Genomic DNA, 21,173 nt, shown 5'->3' on the forward strand with positions numbered 1-21,173 from the left:
TCTAGGAGCATGCGTGTGTTCATTCTATGTAATAGACAAGGAATGAGTGGTGGCGATGGCACTTAATTGGCAGATCATTGAAGAGTTCTCCTCCGTCTTCAGTGCTTCACTGCTATAATTACCATATTTTCTTTGTGGGTGGAGATCGGATCCCTTTTTTCCTCTTCCGGGGAGGAGAAGTGTAATATATCATCCCGCAGTCAGTTCAAAATGCTCCAAGCAAGTTACTTACTCCCCACCACCATGGTGAATGTCTGATCTTAAGGACCACAGGTTGTGATATGGAAGACACCAGGGTCATGAAGCATGATTAACTGGGAAGTGGTTGGACTTTTTCTTTTATGAGAGGCCAGGAGGGAGAACGGGAGGATTCTGTCACTTCAGGAAAAGCTTCCTTGGATGAAGCGCTCTTCTGGAAGGGCATAGAGGCAAGGGGGTGTTTCAGACACACAAAAGAGTCAGTGAGGAGATTCTTCGTGTTGAAGCAGCATGGCAAAACTGAGGAAGAAAGGAGGGAAGGTATGTGCAAGGCTGGCTTGAAATGAGTTTTACTAAAAACACTTCAATTCTTGTCTGCACATTTTTGAGGCGTGTGAAAAGAAAAATGGAGGAAGTCACCTTCAGTGGTTTTGTGGCTTTTTAAGTATGACATACAGGATGTTGAATTTTAACCCGTTTATCCTGAAGGGTAGGCATATGTGGGGGATGAACAAGACACCTATTCTTTGAAATGTGCATCGGTGCCAAGTGACTCCTGTCACTTGGAATCTCTCTTCTGTTTATTCCCTTTTCTGCTTCAAGTGTGAGTGCCACACACATAAAAGTATTCAAATAATAATAAAAAAGCTATGTGATCTCCCTAGGATTTCTGCGTGAACATATGAAAAATGTATTCTAAATATGACAGGAATGTGTGAGTCTTTTCCTTATAATAGAATTTCATGTGAGGTTTTTAATTTTATTAGTGCCTATTGTGCGCTTGCATTCCAGAAAGCTTGGTAGAGTTAATGGATGGTGTTCCCTTCAAAAATCAGTCATGCATGCAGGAGAGTCTGACTGGTTTTTATAACTGTCTGTAGCATCATTGGTTCATCTAGCATTTATAAAATTAATTTCAGTGTTTATTAACATAGGGTTCTTAAGTCAATAACCTTAAGTATTAGCTTAGACTCACGAACTTTTGGGTATGAAATGACGTATTGTGAACACTTAAAAAGAGTTTCATTACCCAGCAAAAATATGATCTTAAAAGCAATAATTTTTGAATGGACCGCTGAGACATATTTACAGAAAGTCTGGATTCCTACAGTGACAAATCCGAGGCCCTGGCTTTAATCAGAAAATCTGCAGCGTTCACATCTGGCTCCACCTGAAAGTCTGGTTCAGAATTTCCCTGTGATCCTGGCAGTTGCAGAAGAGAAGTTTTAGCTTTGTTTAGTATAACAAGAACTGCCCGACTCCCCAGCCAATAAATGTGTTCATGTAAAACTCCAGACAGTTTCTCTGAGACTGCACTCTTATCAGGGAGACCTCATTTTGCCTCTACTTAAAAGAGAGACTCGCGAGAGAGGAAGACGTGTGCTGGTCAGTGTTTGCTGAATTGAAAGTTATTCCAACATTTGCACATTCCCCAGAATGAATGACTGCTTAGCCTTCCAACAACGTAACTGTCAGTTTCCCCCTCCAGTTTTCGACTGTACGTTTCGTTTAGAAGAAAAGCCAAATGAGAAAATGCTTCCCTCATTTCTCCTCTAGACTGCAAACACTCAGAAATGACATCACGCACCCCAAAGAGCCCCAAGATGACGAAGGCAGAGAGAGCCTGAGAAAACTGACTGCTTCTGCCTTGAGTTTTAGGACTCATGTATGCAGATGAGCTTTTCAGAGCCGGTTCCCCGCCTTCTTCCTCAGAGGAAGTTTCTTGGTAGATCGCAGACACCTCATCCAGCCTGGGGGCGGGAGGGGCCGGGGGGGGTGAAAACTTGGCACGAGCCATTCCGGGCAGAGCACCACGGTGATTTGTTCTCCTGGTGGAGAGAGCTGGAAGGAAGGAGTCGGCGGCGTGCAAATAATGAAGGAGCACGGGGCCACCTTCAGTAGCGCCGGCATCAGCGGCGGCAGCGGTGACTCGGCTATGGAAAGCCTGCAGCAGCTCCAGCCTAACTACATGTCTGTGTGTTTGTTTGCAGAAGAATCTTATCAAAAGTTAGCAATGGAAACGCTGGAGGAACTGGACTGGTGCTTAGACCAGCTAGAGACCATCCAGACCTACCGCTCTGTCAGTGAGATGGCTTCTAACAAGGTAAGAGATGACCGTTTTATTCATTAAAGTGTGACCGCGCGGGGAGCTCGGGGCTGCCCCGGCCTCCGCCAGCAGCAGAGGTGCATGGGGACGCGACTGTCAGCTTTGTTGATCTGCCTCCGATGATTCTGTTCCAAAGTGCCCCACTTTGCTTGCGCCGTGATGCTACAGCAAAAGTTTAAGATCCTCAGCAGGCTTTAATTCCCAGAACTTCTTTCTTATTGATGCCGTGCGGAATGTGTTTAAGGTGAGGGGTGTTTATGAAGTGTACCAATCACTATACAAGTGAAAATGTTTTTTTGTAAACAATTAACAGGAAGATAAAATCTGAATGAATCCATAGGGTAAAATGTTGCGTTGCAATCAGGTGTTATATATGTGTTTCTGAACAAGAAAATAATGTGATTTCTGTATGTCGATGGTGAGAATGGTTTGCCCTGAAGTTTCATAAATTCGGAAATTCTCCTCAGAAGGATGTTCTGATATTCTCCAACATTTCTTTTGTGGTGCTGGTGTGACCTAAGATTAAAAAAAGAAACAATATACTTTGTCTCCAAAAAAGAAAGTTATTTTTTTAAAGTTTGCTGCTTTGCAAAGTGGACTCATATGAAATGAAGTCATTCCACCCATACTGCAAAGAAATGGTTTTATGTACAATGCCCAGGCAAAACTTAGTGTTGAAGAGCTTTATTTATCTACCATTATATCATTTGTTTAAGTAACACCTGGATTTAGAGTGCTAATTTATGTAGTGAGAGTTGTTGCTTTTTGTTTGCATTCTTCTCTTGGAGACTGTTAATTTTATATCTATCTATCTATCTATATGCACATATATGTGTGTCTGTGTATGTATTATTTTAATTGAAAGCCTTAACACTGCACGCTTATAAATACACATTTCAAAATCCCCAATCATCCTAGCCTGAGGTATTATCTTATTGTCTTAAGGTTCTGGGGCTGGGAAAAGATTTTGCTCCACACCTGCCAACATGCCCTTTCCAGCCCCGCATGTGTGTCCCTCCTCCCTTTTTCCTGGGGTTAAAAGTATCACCTTCCCTTCAAGACTTGCTGGCTCCTGCTCAGAGGATCTGAGTAGAGGAAGCATCATGCCCTGAAGGTTGGCGGGGTAGAGGGGGTGGTATAGAGAGTGGACTTTTCTTACTCTTGTTTATTGGTTAATGAAAGGGCAAAAAAAATAAGCCTCTCTCAAATTTTAGTTCAGATTCAAGTTGGAAAAAAAAAGAAGGTTTGAGGTTTAACTATTTACTGACTTTTCTCTGAAGTTCTCAATTGAAGCTAAATTCTGGGTTTTTCCAGGCTGTTGTAAATCTCAACCAGCTGCTTCCCCATGAGGAGGGCGTAACTGCATAACTTCTCCAAACCACACTGGAGTTCATGTAGGAGGATTTTCACACAGGCTTTAGCCTCCTGTGAAACATTCACAGATACTCTGTTCTTTGCATTTTGTGATCATTGATACACATGCAAGATGTAGATCTGGTATTTAGGGGTAGTTTTTTAGCAGGTTTCACCATAAAGGACACCCTGAACTTTCTTCTGGAGTCACTAAGATAAAGTGGGCAACTTTCTCCCTCTGGAGAAAAAGATTACTCATTGAGAAACTGCAAATTGCCATTAGTTTTCGTTTTGACTGTTGATGCCTTGTAGATTCTAACCAGGTTTGTGTCTAGAGTGCTGAAATTAGACATTGTCTGTCTTGCAAATTTATTACAGATAATCTCATATTCAGTGTATAGTTAATGAGGCTCTGACACCAGGGACTGTGTAGGACCCAGTGAGGATTCCACTCGCTTCAGGCTTCCGCTCCTCCTTTATGGTGTCCTGTGCAGGAAGCAATGAAAGTTGAATAGAGCTAACCCTAAAGAAAGGGCTAAACCTTAATGCTGACACAGTTAGCTTAAGTAGAAGGCATGCAGCTTCACCTGTTTCTAGAGCTACAGTGAAGAGGTTGTAGGGCAAAGCAATTACCCAGTGGATGAATAATGCCCAGATGACAGCTGAAGTCAGTTTCAATTTTTTAAAAAGATCTCTCTCTCTTTACTTAGCTCTCTTTTTACCCACCCCCAATCCCGAAGTCTTGATTATCCAGATAATCATCTCAGGGTTAATCCATGGCACATATAATATAATATAATGTGAATATTTTTGTGGCCACCAAAAAGAAATTGATCTATACCAGTTTAGGGGGAACTGAATTATCTGCGGTAAAACTAAAATTCACATTCAGTTTTAAATATTCTCAAAATTATTTGAGTGTTCCATCTGAGCTGCTGTTTAAAAATATCATCATCGTCATCATCATCATTATCATCATTACTGTGTAGTCTTTTTCGATCATCTTCTGCTTACTCTCACTGAACACAGGCGCTGTGGCAAATCTCTGAGTTACAGACTTGGAAGTAAGTGTGAAGATGTTCTATACAGGAAGCTTGTGAAAAGCATGGGCTTTGGAGTCCAAAGATCATGGTTCAGATCCTGTTTCTATCATTTACTAGCTACTTGACCTTGGCCAACTCACTTAACTGCTCTAAGACTCAACTTTCTCATCTGTAAAACAGGGATGAAAGTGGTCCCTACCTTACTGGGGTTGCTGTGAAGATTGAGATAATGCGTCTAAAGCACTCAGCAAGGCCCCTGATGTGTAGCAAAAGTTCAATAAGTGATAACTTATTAATAGCATCTGCTACATCTTTGCACAAAACTATCTGTCTCTAGTTCTGATCAGCTAAGTGACTGCTGAGTTTTGTTTGCAGCCTCTGAACTTGCATGAGAATGGTGATGGGAGAACCTGCGTTTTGCTTAGGGGTTTGGAGATTACATGTGTGCCAGTCTACATGCAAATGGTAGAACGTCGACTGTGTCTAGTAGAGGAAAACAAGTAGTCTTTATATTCACTTCATCTGGGTAGGGATGGATTTGTTTGTTGCTTTTTCTTAACCCTTTTGAAGAAAACTGTGACTCAAAGATTGCAACCATCCCAAGTGTGCTTCAGAGCCCAGAGAGTAAGATGAGGAACTGTTTCTGTGACTTACAAAACCATAGTCTTTTCCTTGGCTCAAATTTCCCTCATTCCTTAATGCTGGCCACAGGCCAAGTGGAATTCCAGAATTACAGAGAATGGTGCAGCCAGGTGGGTCAGTATTGTAGATTATTTCCCCCCAAGAATTACAACAAGATGGAATAAATTAAGTAGGAGTTTTACAAGGCAATGACATTGTCTTTCAAGATGAAAAGGATGTCTAGTGAACCTTCTGCCAACAGCTAGCCGCCTGAGAGCTGTTTTCTGTAACCACAGATTGCCTTCTTAGATTTGTTCATTAATTTTTTTGTTTCAACTTTTATCACCTCCTGAATTAGAAGAATTGTCTTACACTTCAGCAAAATGCATCAGAGCATGAGTTCCTCAGGGGCAAAACAGTCAGATGTTTTGAAAACAGGATGCTTTGGCTGCGCATTATAAAAAGAGGAACGGAAAGAGAAACAGTATAGAAAGGAAGAAAGCAAATAGCCTCAGCAGGGTCCCCAGCCCAACAGCGGCATAAACACTGACCTATCTTCCTGACCTTCACTGTAGCTCAGTTCCTGACCTCGTGTCACCAAAGCCAACCGACGTCATTGGAGGAGGAGAGGAGGAATGGCGCAGCTGCTGTGAGGGTGACTAGAATTTCCTGTCTCCTTCCTGACAGACGCAGGCAGAAAATTACAGAGTTGCAACAACAGTGGCTGAGGAAGGACCGACACAGAACAATCCCAGTGAGGTGGCGTTGTGACTGAGGGGAAAGGGAGCTTTGACTGAGAAACAGTGTCTCTGACCTAAAATTTTCAGGTGAAAAATGTCAAAGGGGTCATTCGTACCCGGCATGTTGAATGTCTTTCAAAAGATGTGATACCCAGTAAGGAGCTATGTTCAAGCAGCTGGTCACTGACCTAACTTTCCCCTAAAAGTCCCCCACTACACTTTTCTTTCTCAACTAGCTTTGCCCTGGGGTTATTTTATGTGTAGTACAAAGGTTTGGGCCTTATCGATGAAAATGGATGTTCTATTGTTGAAAAGAGCAGTCCTGAATAATATCAGTACTTTCTGGAGAATGGAACACCAGGACCCAGCATTTCAGTAAATGTTTTCTAAGGAAGTCTATAAGATGAGAATGGGAGACAGACGGACCTTTTTCTCTAAGGGCATCAGAAAGTCCGCTACAGATACCATGTCAGGGGAAATGAGTCCCCTCAGCTCTACAGGTTTATTTTTCCGATTCTTCAGGTGTAGCCGTACTAGAGTACCAAACGTGAAGCCAACTGATTGCCTGTGCTCTTGGGTGGGAGGGAATTAGGTCATAGAATTCTACCAGCCTGGAGCCACCTGGGACCCAAGCTGCATGTCACTGGAATGTGACCATGATAGGTTGATTCCCTTACAGTTGGTGAGTCATTCTCTATCCAATTGTATAATTTGAAAGGATGGGAAATGTTGGATCCAGCAGAACTGAAAGGAAATAGATCGTATTGATCAATGGATTCATCTTAGAACTCTGTTGGGAAGATGATAGACAGGTGACCAGTTATTGAAAGGGATTAGTTCCACTTTGGCGCAAAATTAAATGACATGATTAGAGCGGTGACCCCATGGGGCAGGAGGGCTCCTCTTCCTGGGCACTGTGCTTATAGAGAGCCTAGCCTAGTCTGCATCCAGCTGTACTCCGCTCCAGGACGTGAGGAGGCTGCTGGGTCGAGGGAGCACCTGTGCTCCCCCTTCCATACTACATCCACCCTCACATTGTCTGCTCAAATGGCTTTGAACTCACTTCCAGGACCTATGCAGGCCTCTTTCCTGGGTGTGCTGCAGGAAAACATACCTTTAGGCCCAAGGAGTAGCCAAGAGGCAGCAATTTGGCTTGAGACAGTAGTGTGGGAGAAGCTTGGACATGCAGGCTGTCTAAGCAGAGGGTGTACTTATGGGACCCACATACAAGGTCCCTGGTGGTGCCAGGACATGGGGAAAGAAGGGGGCAGGGCATGGTCCACGAAGATCCCCCTGCACTACCATATCCAAGGTGTTCAAGTTTTCTAAATTCAATCTGGCCTTCCATAGGAAGGGATGTCTGTCAAAGTAGGAGTATTGGAGGTAGCTCAATTTATATCCTTATACAATTAGACTTATGATATGTGGCTCCACAAATGTTGCAGGTGACCTCGGATTAGAGGGCAGAATAGAATAAAAATCAGTTCTGATGGCCAAGCAGGGGACTCATACAGTGTTTTGATCCAATTTTTCTTTCTCTACTGCTCAGATATGTATGGTACTACAGACAGCAAAGTGGAAAGAGCCTGGGAATAAGCCATGAGTTTGAGTTCTAGCTCTGCCTTTATTGAGGTGTTTTATCTTAAGCAATTAAATCATTTTGAATCTTTGCTTTTTCTTAACTGCAAAAAAAAAAAATTGTTGGAGAGGACTGTCTCCATGGTCTACTTCAGCTCTTGTGTTTATCAATAGAACAGTAATAGTGAACAACCAATCTATTTTTGCAGGTGTATACTTTGTGTGCAGATATTGTGCTAAGCTCCTGATCGACATTCTGTCATTAATACTCACAGCAACTCTTTGGATAGGTACTATTATTATCCCCATTTTACAGATGAGTAGAGTGTGGCTTAGAGAGTTGAAATAAATTGCCTAAGGTAAAGATGAGAGCCAGGATTCATACCCAGGGCCATCTGACTCACCATCAATGACCCCAATGGGACAGATAAATATAGAAATAAAGAGATAGTTAATCCTTCTTTTTTTTTTTTTTTTAATCAGTCATCAATTTTATACACATCACTGTATACACGTCAATCCCAATCACCCAATTCAGCACACCACCATCCCCACCCCACCACAGTTTTCCCCCCTTGGTGTCCATACGTTTGTTCTCTACATCTGTGTCTCAACTTCTGCCCTGCAACCCGGTTCATCTGTACCATTTTTCTAGGTTCCACATACATGCGTTAACATGCGATATTTGTTTTACTCTTTCTGACTTACTTCACTCTGTATGACAATACCTAGATCCGTCCACGTCTCAACAAATGACTCAATTTCGTTCCTTTTTATGGCTGAGTAATATTCCATTGTATATATGTACCACATCTTCTTTATCCATTCGTCTGTCGATGGGCATTTAGGTTGCTTCCATGACCTGGCTATTGTAAACAGTGCTGCAATGAACATTGGGGTGCATGTGTCTTTTTGAATTACAGTTTTCTCTGGGTATATGCCCAGTAGTGGGATTGCTGGGTCATATGGTAATTCTATTTTTAGTTTTTTAAGGAACCTCCATATTGTTCTCCATAGTGGCTGTATCAATTTACATTCCCACCAACAGTGCAAGAGGGTTCCCTTTTCTCCACACCCTCTCCAGCATTTGTTGTTTGTAGATTTTCTGATGATGCCCATTCTAACTGGTGTGAGGTGATACCTCATTGTAGTTTTGATTTGCATTTCTCTAATAATTAGTGATGTTGAGCATATTTTCATGTGCCTCGTGGCCGTCTGTATGTCTTCTTTGGAGAAATGTCTATTCAGGTCTTCTGCCCATTTTTGGATTGGGTTGTTTGTTTCTTTAATATTGAGCTGAATGAGCTGTTTATATATTTTGGAGATTAATCCTTTGTCCGTTGATTCATTTGTAAATATTTTCTCCCATTCTGAGGGTTGTCTTTTCATCTTGTTTATGGTTTCCTTTGCTGTGCAAAAGCTTTTAAGTTTCATTAAGTCCCATTTGTTTATTTTTGTTTTTAATTCCATTACTCTAGGAGGTGGATCAAAAAAGATCTTGCTGTGATTTATGTCAAAGAGTGTTCTTCCTATGTTTTCCTCTAAGAGTTTTATAGTGTCCAGTCTTACATTTAGGTCTCTAATCCATTTTGAGTTTATTTTTGTGTATGGTGTTAGGGAGTATTCTAATTTCATTCTTTTACATGTAGCTGTCCAGTTTTCCCATCACCACTTATTGAAGAGACTGTCTTTTCTCCATTGTATATCTTTGCCTCCTTTGTCATAGATTAGTTGACCATAGGTGCATGGGTTTATCTCTGGGCTTTCTATCTTGTTCCATTGATCTATGTTTCTGTTTTTGTGCCAGTACCATATTGTCTTGATTACTGTAGCTTTGTAGTATAGTCTGAAGTCAGGGAGTCTGATTCCTCCAGCTCCGTTTTTTTCCCTCAAGACTGCTTTGGCTATTCAGGGTCTTTTGTGTCTCCATACAAATTTTAAGATGATTTGTTCTAGTTCCGTAAAAAATGCTGTTGGTAATTTGATAGGGATTGCATTGAATCTGTAGATTGCTTTGGGTAGTATAGTCATTTTCACAATAGTGATTCTTCCAATCCAAGAACATGGTATATCTCTCCATCTGTTGGTATCATCTTTAATTTCTTTCATCAGTGTCTTAGAGTTTTCTGCATACAGGTCTTTTGTCTCCCTAAGTAGGTTTATTCCTAGGTATTTTATTCTTTTTGTTGTAATGGTAAATGGGAGTGTTTCCATAATTTCTCTTTCAGATTTTTCATCATTAGTGTATAGGAAAGCAAGAGATTTCTGTGCATTAATTTTGTATCCTGCTACTTTACCAAATTCATTGATTAGCTCTAGTAGTTTTCTGGTGGCAGTTTTAGGATTCTCTATGTATAGCATCATGTCATTTGCAAACAGTGACAGTTTTACTTCTTATTTTCCAATTTGTATTCCTTTTATTTCTTTTTCTTCTCTGCCGTGGCTAGGACTTCCAAAACTATGTTGAATAATAGTGGTGAGAGTGGACATCCTTGTCTCGTTCCTGATCTTAGAGGAAATGCTTTCAGTTTTTCACCATTGAGAATGATGTTTGCTGTGGGTTTGTCATATATGGCCTTTATTATGTTGAGGTAGGTTCCCTCTATGCCCACTTTCTGGAGAGTTTTTATCATAAATGGGTTTTGAATTTTGTCAAAAGCTTTTTCTGCATCTATTGAGACGATCATATGGTTTTTATTCTTCAATTTGTTAATATGGTGTATCACATTGATTCATTTGCCTATATTGAAGAATCCTTGCATCCCTGGGATAAATCCCACTTGATCGCAGTGTATGATCCTTTTAATGTGTTGTTGGATTCTGTTTGCTAGTATTTTGTTGAGGATTTTTGCAAGAGATAGTTAATCATTCTTATAAGGGAATTTTGTTGTGGTTTCTGGGAGGTCTTATTCTTCTAACTCTGGCTATCACTGATGGGTAAGTCTGGTTCAGAATCCTAATCTGCAATTACCATATTCTGGGCCTCTAGATCGGCCATTAATAACCTCCAGCTCAGTCTTTGTGGCTGGAAAGCAGTGTCCATTAACATAGAAGTGGTGGAAGAATAACCATAGTTATAGAAAATTGTTCTAAAGCATCCATAAAACTGTAAATAATGATATTAAACTAATCCACTGTATCAGTTTGCTAAATTAAAGATCTATTTTTTTTCCCCAAATTCTTCTCTAACATGACCTAAGATAAGATAATAGAGTTTTGTTTAAAGGACTTTAGCCTACCCTCTGATTTCCTTTTTACTTACCCCCCCAACCCCCGAAATAAAAAGAAAACAGAGAGAGGCTATTCCTGTTATGTTTTCATTTTATTATTATTAAAATAATTGGGCAATTTCATCATATACTATGTCCTTTCCAATGCATGCAATATGAACATAAAACAGAGGAGCGATGTTTCTGTAGCAGTAATCAATCAATATAGGGAAATTTCCTAGAAGTAACATGGAGACTGTCTCCCTTAGATTTGTCTTCATACAGAGATGAAATAGAAAATTAAGTTGTTTATTCTTTATCCAGCATTATTTCAGTTACTCTTTCTGACAAAATAGAGTTGTATTATTGAGTGTAAGTCAGTATTCCATGTTCTATTCTTATCAAAACCTAAATCGAAGATTTTGAAATTTGTTTAGTGCTTTGTAGTAAATTTGATCTGTAATCTGTTTTGCTTAATTGAAATATTTTTGCATTGGTATTTACAGAACCATTTTCTCCACTGAATTCTAATCCATTTAGCCCACTTAATTCACCTGAAAGTACCCAAGTGCACAAATCTCTAAAAAACAAGGAATCTTTTAAAAAATCTCTAAAAAACAGGAATGAAGTGAAGGAACATTACCGTTGATTGGTGCACCTCTGGCTAGCTGATAAGAGATGATATTTGCAAAATAGAATAAATAAGTCATTTTAATGGGAGACTTTCTCTCCACATTAAAAAAATCAGGTAATTATGTTTAGAGTGCAAGTATAAATCTAGAACACTAGTTTTGAAAAATAGAATTACACTATGTCAATGGAATAAAGGTTTGTTTTACATCTTTTTATACGTCTTTCTCATCTTTTTTTTTCTTTTAGAGTAGGCCCTGGTCTAGAACGCTCCCCAGATCCATGCCATTGTTATCTATGAGAGAAAAGGCCAAGGGTGGAGCTTGTTCTTGTGCTATTCTTCCAGCACATCTTACTTCTAAGTAAATGTGTGCTCAGCAAGTAGAGATAGCTCAGCTCTGGAAGCCAGGACTTACCAAACCAGAAGATACCAGGGCAAACTTGTGCCGCGGTCAATAGATTTCACACTCTAGAAGGCTCTGTGCCCATTGTCACTGTGCATCTCTGCACATCCCTCCACTTTAGCATTTTTCAGGGACCTGCCAACCTCTCTCTGTCTTGCCCAGTTGTACGTGATGTTTCCCTCAACTGGTGCCAAACTGTTTAGTCTCTTGGATATTTTACTGTAACTTCCTTTGTTTGATTTACTTTAAAGTAGCCAAGTGTTTCCACAAAGAAATGACTGTTAAGTTATTTAGAAATGAAGAAGACAGTAAAACTCCTGTTTCTTTTGTTTCTGTTGTGGGAAGTCACTGATAATCTTTTTCTCTTTAAAAAGTGCCTGATACTTTTTTCTCTTTATGGAGTAGAGTTTAAAAGCTATAAATCATGCAATTCTGCTCATGAGTCACATGTTTCTTCAGCTAATTACTTGCCATTTAGAAACCTTCAGAGATTGAAGTTTAGTGAACTTACTGAAAAGAAAATTCATCTTCATGGCTCAATTTCATCTCCTTTTTCTTTTTTTAGCTATTCAGAATATGGTCATCTTAAAGATAGTCATTTTAAAACTCTAAATGGCCCAGTTCCCTTTATTCTTTGCTAACAGCATGGTGCATAATGTTATAACCCTCAGCAAATTATAAAAATGAAATTTGAGTACAGATACCAGAAGGTAAAAGTGACTTATCCAGTTTTAAAAATTTGCATTTAAGACAAGAGGTCTTAGCATTTTATATCTGAACATTTTAAACGGTTATTTTAGAAAGAAAACAGCAAGAAGAGGTGTTATCATTAAATAAAAATATCTGTCCAACTCAACCACATAGGCTGTGTGCTAAAGCTAATCAAATGGGGCAAAGTGGAGTGATAATTTGGCAACTATCTAATGTCTTTGGTCAGTATGAGTTGATAAACCTAACCAAGAGACCTGAATGTATTCTTTCTAGCTATAGTCTTATGTGGTTGCATTAGACAAAATTCCAGAACTTTGAGCCTATAAGGGAGCCATAGGTATTACCTATTTTAAGACTTCATTTTATAGATGAGGATTATAAAAACTGAGGGTTAAATATCTAATATGCTCCAAAGATCTTTGTAAAATATAAAAAAGCAATCTAAATGAAAAGTAATTTTATTATGACATGACTTCTCCAGAGTCATCAGGTTAATTAGTGGAAGATTAAGGTACTAAAATCCAGCTTGCTCTTCATCTTCAGCAAAAAGCTGATTAAGCTTAAGAAAGACGTGGGACATTCCCTCTTTAGCTTGCATTGATTTTTAACCTTCTCATTACCCTTCATGAATAAAAGCTGTACATGTCTTAATCGTTTCAAGTAAAGAGAACTAATTTAGTATTCCTGAAAATTTTGTGATCAAAATCTAGCAGGAAATAGTTGGAGCAAGTTACTTTAAATGTCCCTGGCATTGGTTGTTTTGTTTTTCTTCTCTTTGCTTTTTGCTGTTTCAATTTCTGAATAAATATACATATTAATATATCTGAATTAATACATATTAATGTAATAGACATATATATACATACATATATCATCAGATAAAAAATCTCATTAAGGCAACCAGGATTAACATTTTCATCCTCACATAATTGAAATGCTACCCTACAGATAATTTATTTCCAACTTTTTCAGTTAACATAATAGCCTATTTCTTCATTCTTTTCTTAGGTTAGATTCCCATAAATGGAATTAATGGATTAAAAGGCAACATTTTTAAGGCTTTGATACTTATTTGCTTTCCCACTGATCCCAATGCCAAAGTTTAGGCAGTAAAAACCCTGTGATTAGTAAAACTCCTTCAATTTCTTTCTATTTCTTCCTTTCCCCTCTCTGAAACTGAAGGTGATAAATTGGAGAGTTTTACCAACTGGTGGAAAAATAGTCAATGTTCTGATTCTCTCTGCTACTTAGCAGAGCTGTTAGCTTAGGAAGTAGAAACGAAGACAGTGATCTCAGGTTGACCCTGTCCCTGTACCCCAGAATGTTTCTGCCCAGTGGCCCAAATTATGCAAAGCTCTCCTAACTCAAATAAGAATTCTGGATTCTTGAGTTGTGTTATCAACATCTTGGTGGAGTTGGGTTCAGCAGTGTTGGCAGCTACACATTTAGAAACAATATTGATGTAATTAATGCCTTGTCAACGTTTTAAATCAAATAAACCTCATTTACAGTAGATAGAGATACATTTCGATGTGTTTAGGTAGCTCAAGATGAGTTCTGATGTTTAACTCAGATGTCTGAGTTAAGCACATGTTGCGAATATCTTGCCATAAAACATTGACAAACTCTAAACTATTAACCTAACTACTTAAAATGAGCAGATGCAGGAAAAAATAAAGGGAAAATGACTTGGGAAGAACTGATCATCTCGTTTATAGTAGTCCCTCCCCCTTATCTGTGGTTTTGCTTTCCACCATTTCAGTAACCCATGGTCAACTGCAGTCCAAAAATATTTAATGGAAAATTCCAGAAGTAAACAATTTCTAAGTTTTAAATTGCGCGCTGTTCTGATTAGTGTGATGAAATCACACACCGTCCCACTCCACCCACCCGGAGGCACGTGATTTACCCCTTTGTCCAGCATATCCTGCCCGATAGTCACTTAGTAGCCAGCGGGGTTATCAGATCAACTGTCCTGGTATCTCAGTGCTTGTGTTCAAGTGAGCCTTACTTTACATTTTACATAATAATGGCCCCAAAGCACAAGAGTAGTGCTGCTGGACATTCAGATATGCCAAAGAGAAGTTATAAAGTTCTTCCTTTAAGTGAAAAGGTAAAAGTTCTCAACTTAATCAGGAAAGAAAAAAATCATATGCTGAGGTTGCTAAGATCTATGGTAAGAATAAATCTTCTATTGGTGAAATTGTGAAAAAGAAAAAAGAAATTTGTGCCAGTTTTGCGCCTCAAGCTGCAAAAGTCATGGCCACACTGTGTGATAAGTGCTTAATTGAGACGGTATAAGCATTAAATTTGTACAATAAGATATTTCGAGAGAGAGGCCACGTTCCCGTAACTTTTATTACAGTATATTGTTATAATTGTTCTATTTTAGTATTAGTTATTGTTGTTAATCTCTTACTGTACCTAATTTGTAAATTAAACTTTATCATAGGTATGAATGTATAGGAAAAATCATTGTATATATTGAGTGCAGTACTATCTTCAGTTTCATGCACCCACTGGGGGTGGAACATATCCTCCACCAATAAAAAGGGACTAGTGGATAATGTTTATTAAGGGAAATCATTCCATGCCAAAATATCCTTGATAGTCTAACTTTAGCTCTTTTGATATTTACCCATTGCTAATCATTACTTATTTTATCAAGTAGGACAAAGTTAGAAATTTTCTTAGCATATAATGTAGGAAATGAAAAGAAAAATTTTAACTCCTGGATGGATAAGACAACTTAGTTTTTTAGCCGTTATAATAAGATACAGAAGACTTGAATTTAAAAGTTAAAATATGTAAAAGGAGATTTCACTGCTGGGGGTGAAAGGGGGTAGAGGAGATTATTTAATAACCAGGTTAATCAGCTGAGTATAGGAAAAGAACTGACAGAGTTGAAAAAAATAGACTAAAATTTTAGTAGCTCTGGTTGTTCCCAACACTGGACTTCCAACTTCCTCTCTACCCTCGATATCAGAAGATCTATTGAAAACAAGGAAGAGTTTTATGATAACCTGAGAATGAAGGAATGTTGGCTCTACCCCTCTCTTGGTATCCTGTTGCCTAGAAAACCTCCCTTTGGCTCAAATACATCTTCAGGCCCTGTACTACGAACCTATTCCTGGTCTGCTAGACTTCTTGGCTTTCTTTTTTGAAACCCTGCCTTAGCTACCCTGACTTGGATCAAATTTTCATAGACCATCCTCTTAGCTATCTTATATTGGTTAATATCATAGCTAACATTTTCATTATCTGGGGTTTTATTTATGTGTGCTCCAGTTTGTAAGCTCTTGAGTCCTGAAATTCTGCTTTGCATTTTTGAGGCTCCACATTTGCTTATAGTGGTAGTGGGGCTAAAAATTATCAAGGAGGCATAGCTCTACTTCTGTCTGTCAGGAGGGAAGTGAAAAGCAGATGAAGGCTTTTGTCAGTTGGTGGTAATTGATTTTGGTTTTGTTTTATTTGGAAAAGCTCTCTGCAGTTCTACTTGATTTGGTCATTTAGGAAATTTGTTGGCATTGGGAGTTTTGATAGCTTATCCTGGTTTTGACCAATGCTAGGACAGGTAATGACCTCACCGGTGGGCACAGCACTGTTTAAAGATGGAAACATTTTTTTGCATTTTCAAAAACTTTAAATTCGTGGAACATGCTTAGGCTATCCAGGGGTAATGTGCATTTCCAGTATCCTTTTGCACACCCATTTGCCTGTGAGAAGCTAGGGACTTTCTGATGGGTCACTAATGAGATGGACTCCAACTCCTGCTGTAGATAGCCCAGAAGGGTCAGTTTCACTGGCCAGATGCTACCCATCCACCAAGATGAAAGGGCACAGTGCCCTCCCTGCCTTAGTCCCTGTCCGTTGCGATCGCTACTCCTGGCTCCATTCTGTAATTGAGTCAGAATGATTTAGCTAGATCTGAGTTTATTGATGCAATGGGTATGTTTTTCTTGGCCAGGGCCAGTACATTACTTGTGTTCTTGACAGGATGAGCTGCCACTGAATTTTTCCCTGCTGTATTTTAAAACACTTAAGATTTAGTTGCACCGCAGTTATTTGCATCTGTCTTACCAATTGCATGGGAGCTTCCCTGATAATATCTCAAGATTTATCAGTATTATTTTTGAAACACTTTAAAATCAGTATAACTTAATTTCAGGACGTTCATTTTATTTTGCTTGCAATAATTAAAAATACTCCTTTACTAATAATCCTTTTTTGTATGTTTGAGGCATTAAGCTAAGGTCATTGTTGAAGGCTGCATAGTAAAAGAGTAAAATTTCTAACTGAGAAAGGTCATAGATTGCTTTTCAAAAAAAGGCTTTTCGGGGCTTCCCTGGTGGCGCAGTGGTTGAGAATCTGCCTGCCAATGCAGGGGACACGGGTTCGAGCCCTGGTCTGGGAGGATCCCACATGCCGCGGAGCAGCTAAGCCTGTGCGCCACAACTACTGAGCCTGTGCGTCTGGAGCCTGTGCTCCGAAACAAGAGAGGTTGCTATAGAGAGAGGCCCGCGCACCGCGATGAAGAGTGGCCCCCGCTTGCCGCAGCTGGAGAAAGCCCTCGCACAGAAACGAAGACCCAACACAGCCAAAAAATAAACAAATAAACAAACAAACAAACAAATAAATAAATAAACTCCAATTAAAAAAAAAAAGCTCAAGAGGCAGTTATAATCATCCAAAAGATATAGAGTTCTCTTATAATAAAAAAAAAAAGGCTTTTCAGGGCCCTTGATAAATCCTAAAATAGGAGAATTTTGCCAAAATAAACAAACAAAAACATGAATCCCTGGGCAAGACTGGATTCTCTTTTTTTTAAAGTAAGATAAATATATTGAGTTAAAATGAGTAAAAAATGAGCTTTTTGATAAAAGTAATGTAGAAGGAGGAGATATTGGTAAGAAATAATTCAGGAGAGATTTTTCTTCTTTGAACAATTTTCAAATCTAACTACATGAGCCAGGACTGCACTTTCCCAAGGACTCTGGTTCTGCCTGAGGGAACATTAATTATGGGGCAGTGTAGAGATTTTTAAGTCCCATTTCTTCACTTACAGCTTATTTGCTCTCAAAGCTTCCTGCGGTACCAAGATACAGCATTACATAAAGGGCCACTTTCTTTAAGTGTATAGCTGTTTGTTACTTTTGTGTTGCCCGATCCAAGATAGCATGGTAAGGAAACCTACCTGAAGAGCCCTTTGCTCCATACACAGCACTCTCACCTATGTTATCTCATCTGATGCTCACCAAGAGGAAAGTATTATTATATCTCCATATTCAATGTGAAACCAAGCTGCAAGCTGTGTCCAAGACCCTCAGCCACTAAATCAGGATGCTTAGAATCAAATCTGTTCTCTTTGCTTCAAAGTCAAATGACTTAAAAATAATAATTAAAAGGGAAAACAAAAGATTAATATGATGTATGTTTACATTTTTATAAAAGAACAACAGCAGGAAAAACTAATATTTTTTATCAGGATGTTACCTTTGAAATGGGGTGGTTAATGATTGGAAGAGAGCAAAATGGACTTTTTTGCTGGTAATATTCTCCTTTCCCACCTGAGTGCTTGTTAAACAAGTATGGTCATTTTGTGCACTATTTTGTGTGTATTTTGCACACCAATAAAAGTTTAAAAACAAATAATAATAATTAAAAAGAAATCCACAGGGTAATTTATTATATTCTTCTATGACTTGCCAACAAAACATATAATCATAGAATTTTAAAGCTAGAGCTCGACCTTCTTATTTTTCAGACCTCAGCTTAGATGTTATCTCTTTGGAGAGGTCTTCTCTAATTATCCTAAGTCAGTAGTTTATTTGTTTTACAATTCGCTGTCACAATTTATGATTTTTGACTTTTTTTTTTGTTTTTGTTGTAGAACTTGGTTTTTACTGATCTCCTCCCTTTGACTGTAAGGTTATTGGTGACATGAATTGTGTCTACCTTGTTCATTATTGTAGTTCTGGCATTTAGAATAGCTCTAGGCATTCAAATAAATATTTGTTGGATCATGTGCATGATGGCTCGGAAACTTAATTTGTTGAGGACCAACTATACTGTTAGTGGCAAATCTATTAGAACCCAAGAATCCTGTTTCCTGTTACACTGTACCGTGCTACACATAGGTGCTTCCCATGACCAATTCTAGTTTTTCTAATTGTTAGCTTTGATGAGAAATTCCCATCTGGTTCACGGTGGCTCTTCAAAGTACCCTCAGAAGCAGCAAAAGCTTGCACCAGAGCCTTCCCCAAATGCAATCAGATAACAGAGAACGAAGTCTTGGGGACAAATGTTCTTTCCTCGTGAGCAGAAATATGAAGCAATTTTTGTTGTTGTTTGGTTCGACATCGGGGTATTCAGCTTACCTTCCTCTTGAAAAGTCCGCATCCTGTGGACAAGAATCTAAGCTCTACAGAGACTGACAATAGCCACTGCATACTCAGCTGGGAGCATATCTGTGAATACATGTTGTGTCTAAAACTCAGCCATTTGCCATATCTGTTGTGTCTGGAGCATAGGAGCTTAGTCATTATGCCATTGTTTGGTTGTATTTTTCATTCCTGACATATTGCTGGTACTCCTCTCATCCCCACCTTGGCCACATAATCAATTAATTCAGATATGCTGCTGGATTGACCTGAACTTTGGAAATCTGAGTAAAATGCATACTTGGTACAGTTGTCCTTATGTCAGGCAATCTGTGGCCATTCATGACTTCTGGTTAATACATAAAGAGTTCTAAAGTCTCTTAATTTGAGGAAATTGGCTAAGTCATGAAATCATGAAAGGCTAGATTTGAAACAGCTGGATATCTCCAAAATAAACTTTTTAAAGGTATGGCTTTAACACAACGCCATTTTGAGTTACGGCTTTATCTGACAGGTTTCATCTATCTTTCTGGCAATTCTGGTTTACACTCCTTAGACTGATGAATAATCTAAATGTCAACCAGCGAGCCAGAACTTCTGTGAGTAACTCATGTGTCACGTAATCTATATGACATAGCACAGCATCACACCTGCAGCAGCGTATCAGGGGAATTCTCTAGTTAATTTCTTGTCAACAATGAAAAGAAAAGAGTTTAGGTGCTAAAGAGCCAACCAAAACCTCCACCCAGATGCAAACCAAGTGAAAAAGGTGCCAAGAGCTCAGATTCTTTGAAAATTCAGAGAAAAACTCAGTTTTAAGTACAAATTCTACAACAGTCTCAGACACCTTACCAACCACTGTATATGTATTGTTTCTAAACTTCCCATTTTAAAGATAGAAAAACTTAGTCTCCAAGAAACTCAACAACTTGCCAAGTTTCTCAGTCTAAGTTACAATATAGGATTTTATTTTCAGACCCAGTTGTATACTCAGCTGATCCTATGTCATGTTATTATGATGTTGGGTCGGCTGTTAGAGTCTTATTTATGCTGTTAGACCCCACCGGTAAGGCCATCCTCTAGTCAGAACCCCTTCTACTTCATGTATAACCTATGCATCTAACTCTGAAACTACTTTTATAAGTAATTTCATGCACCCAACAAACCTGTACATCTGGGGGTGCACTGTTCTGCAAAGCATCCATCCATCTCTTCTAAACATTGGTAGCTAATAATAGGAAAAACAAAAAGCAAAACAAGTATAACTGTCTTTTTTGAGGATAAAATTACTTAAGACTACTGTATTCATCCTTTATGGTTTAACAATATGCTCAAACCTCTAACCTATGGTAGATTCTTCTCAATTTGCAAGGACGTATTCGAGCGTAGGGATTACCAAAATACCAACAGATAACATATATTTATTCAGGGAAGAAAAGGATATTTCTATGTAACCCAGGGATTTTCTTTATTTATTTGATGGTCCCTAGAGTTGATCTTGAAAATTTCCAGACTAAGGGGCTGTCCCAACCCTGGGAAACTGCTAATCCAGAAGCAGCGATGCCCAGGGAAGGTTTTGAAGCATCCCGTTGTCTTTTATCTCAAAGGGTATGTGAAAGTTGCTAGCTGAAATCAATATAATTAATATTAAACACAAGATATGCTGCATATTGTGATTAAAAGGGGTATAGTAGTAATCTCAAAAATCAGCTATGGTAGATTTTTATGGCTGCAAAAATATTGGAAATTTTAATAAGGCAATATTTAATGCAGGATTTTAAGCAACCCAGGAGATGTTATAGGATAAAATTGGAAATCAGTTCTTGAAGAGAATCATGACCAATTTTTATGGGGTTATGAAAAGAACGTAGAATGTTTGGGGGATGATTTTCCTGTTCTGTGGCATTGCTTTCAAGTTAAATATGAAGGACTTAAAGCATAGGTCGTGTTTTCCGCTGGTCAGGAGAGGACACTAAACTGAAAGGACCGTGGGTCTGATCCATGGTAAGATTTCTAATTTTAAAAATGTAACAAGTTATAGAACCTCTGGCTATGAAATCGTTCAAAAGAAACCTTAGTCTTCTGCTTTGGAATCGCATTAACGTCCCATGGCCCTGGAACTGGCTTTAGAAGCTTGAGGTTAAATATTAGCCATCGTGCACAGAAGAAGTTGTAGAAGGCTTAAACGGAAAAAGAAAA

The 21,173-nt window shown here is 38.8% G+C and overlaps 1 protein-coding gene across 1 annotated transcript in view; it reads left to right on the top strand.

Annotated features, from left to right (window-relative positions):
* Positions 1-21,173, top strand: part of PDE4B (phosphodiesterase 4B) — a 591,086-nt gene that overhangs the window by 544,702 nt on the left and 25,211 nt on the right. The window contains exon 8 of the mRNA XM_036865911.1: positions 2,190-2,302. Within this exon, the coding sequence (XP_036721806.1) occupies positions 2,190-2,302 (113 nt within the window). The remainder of the gene's footprint in view (positions 1-2,189; positions 2,303-21,173) is intronic.

This window comes from Balaenoptera musculus, chromosome 1, assembly GCF_009873245.2.
Source record: "Balaenoptera musculus isolate JJ_BM4_2016_0621 chromosome 1, mBalMus1.pri.v3, whole genome shotgun sequence".
Classification (NCBI taxonomy): Eukaryota; Metazoa; Chordata; class Mammalia; order Artiodactyla; family Balaenopteridae; genus Balaenoptera; species Balaenoptera musculus.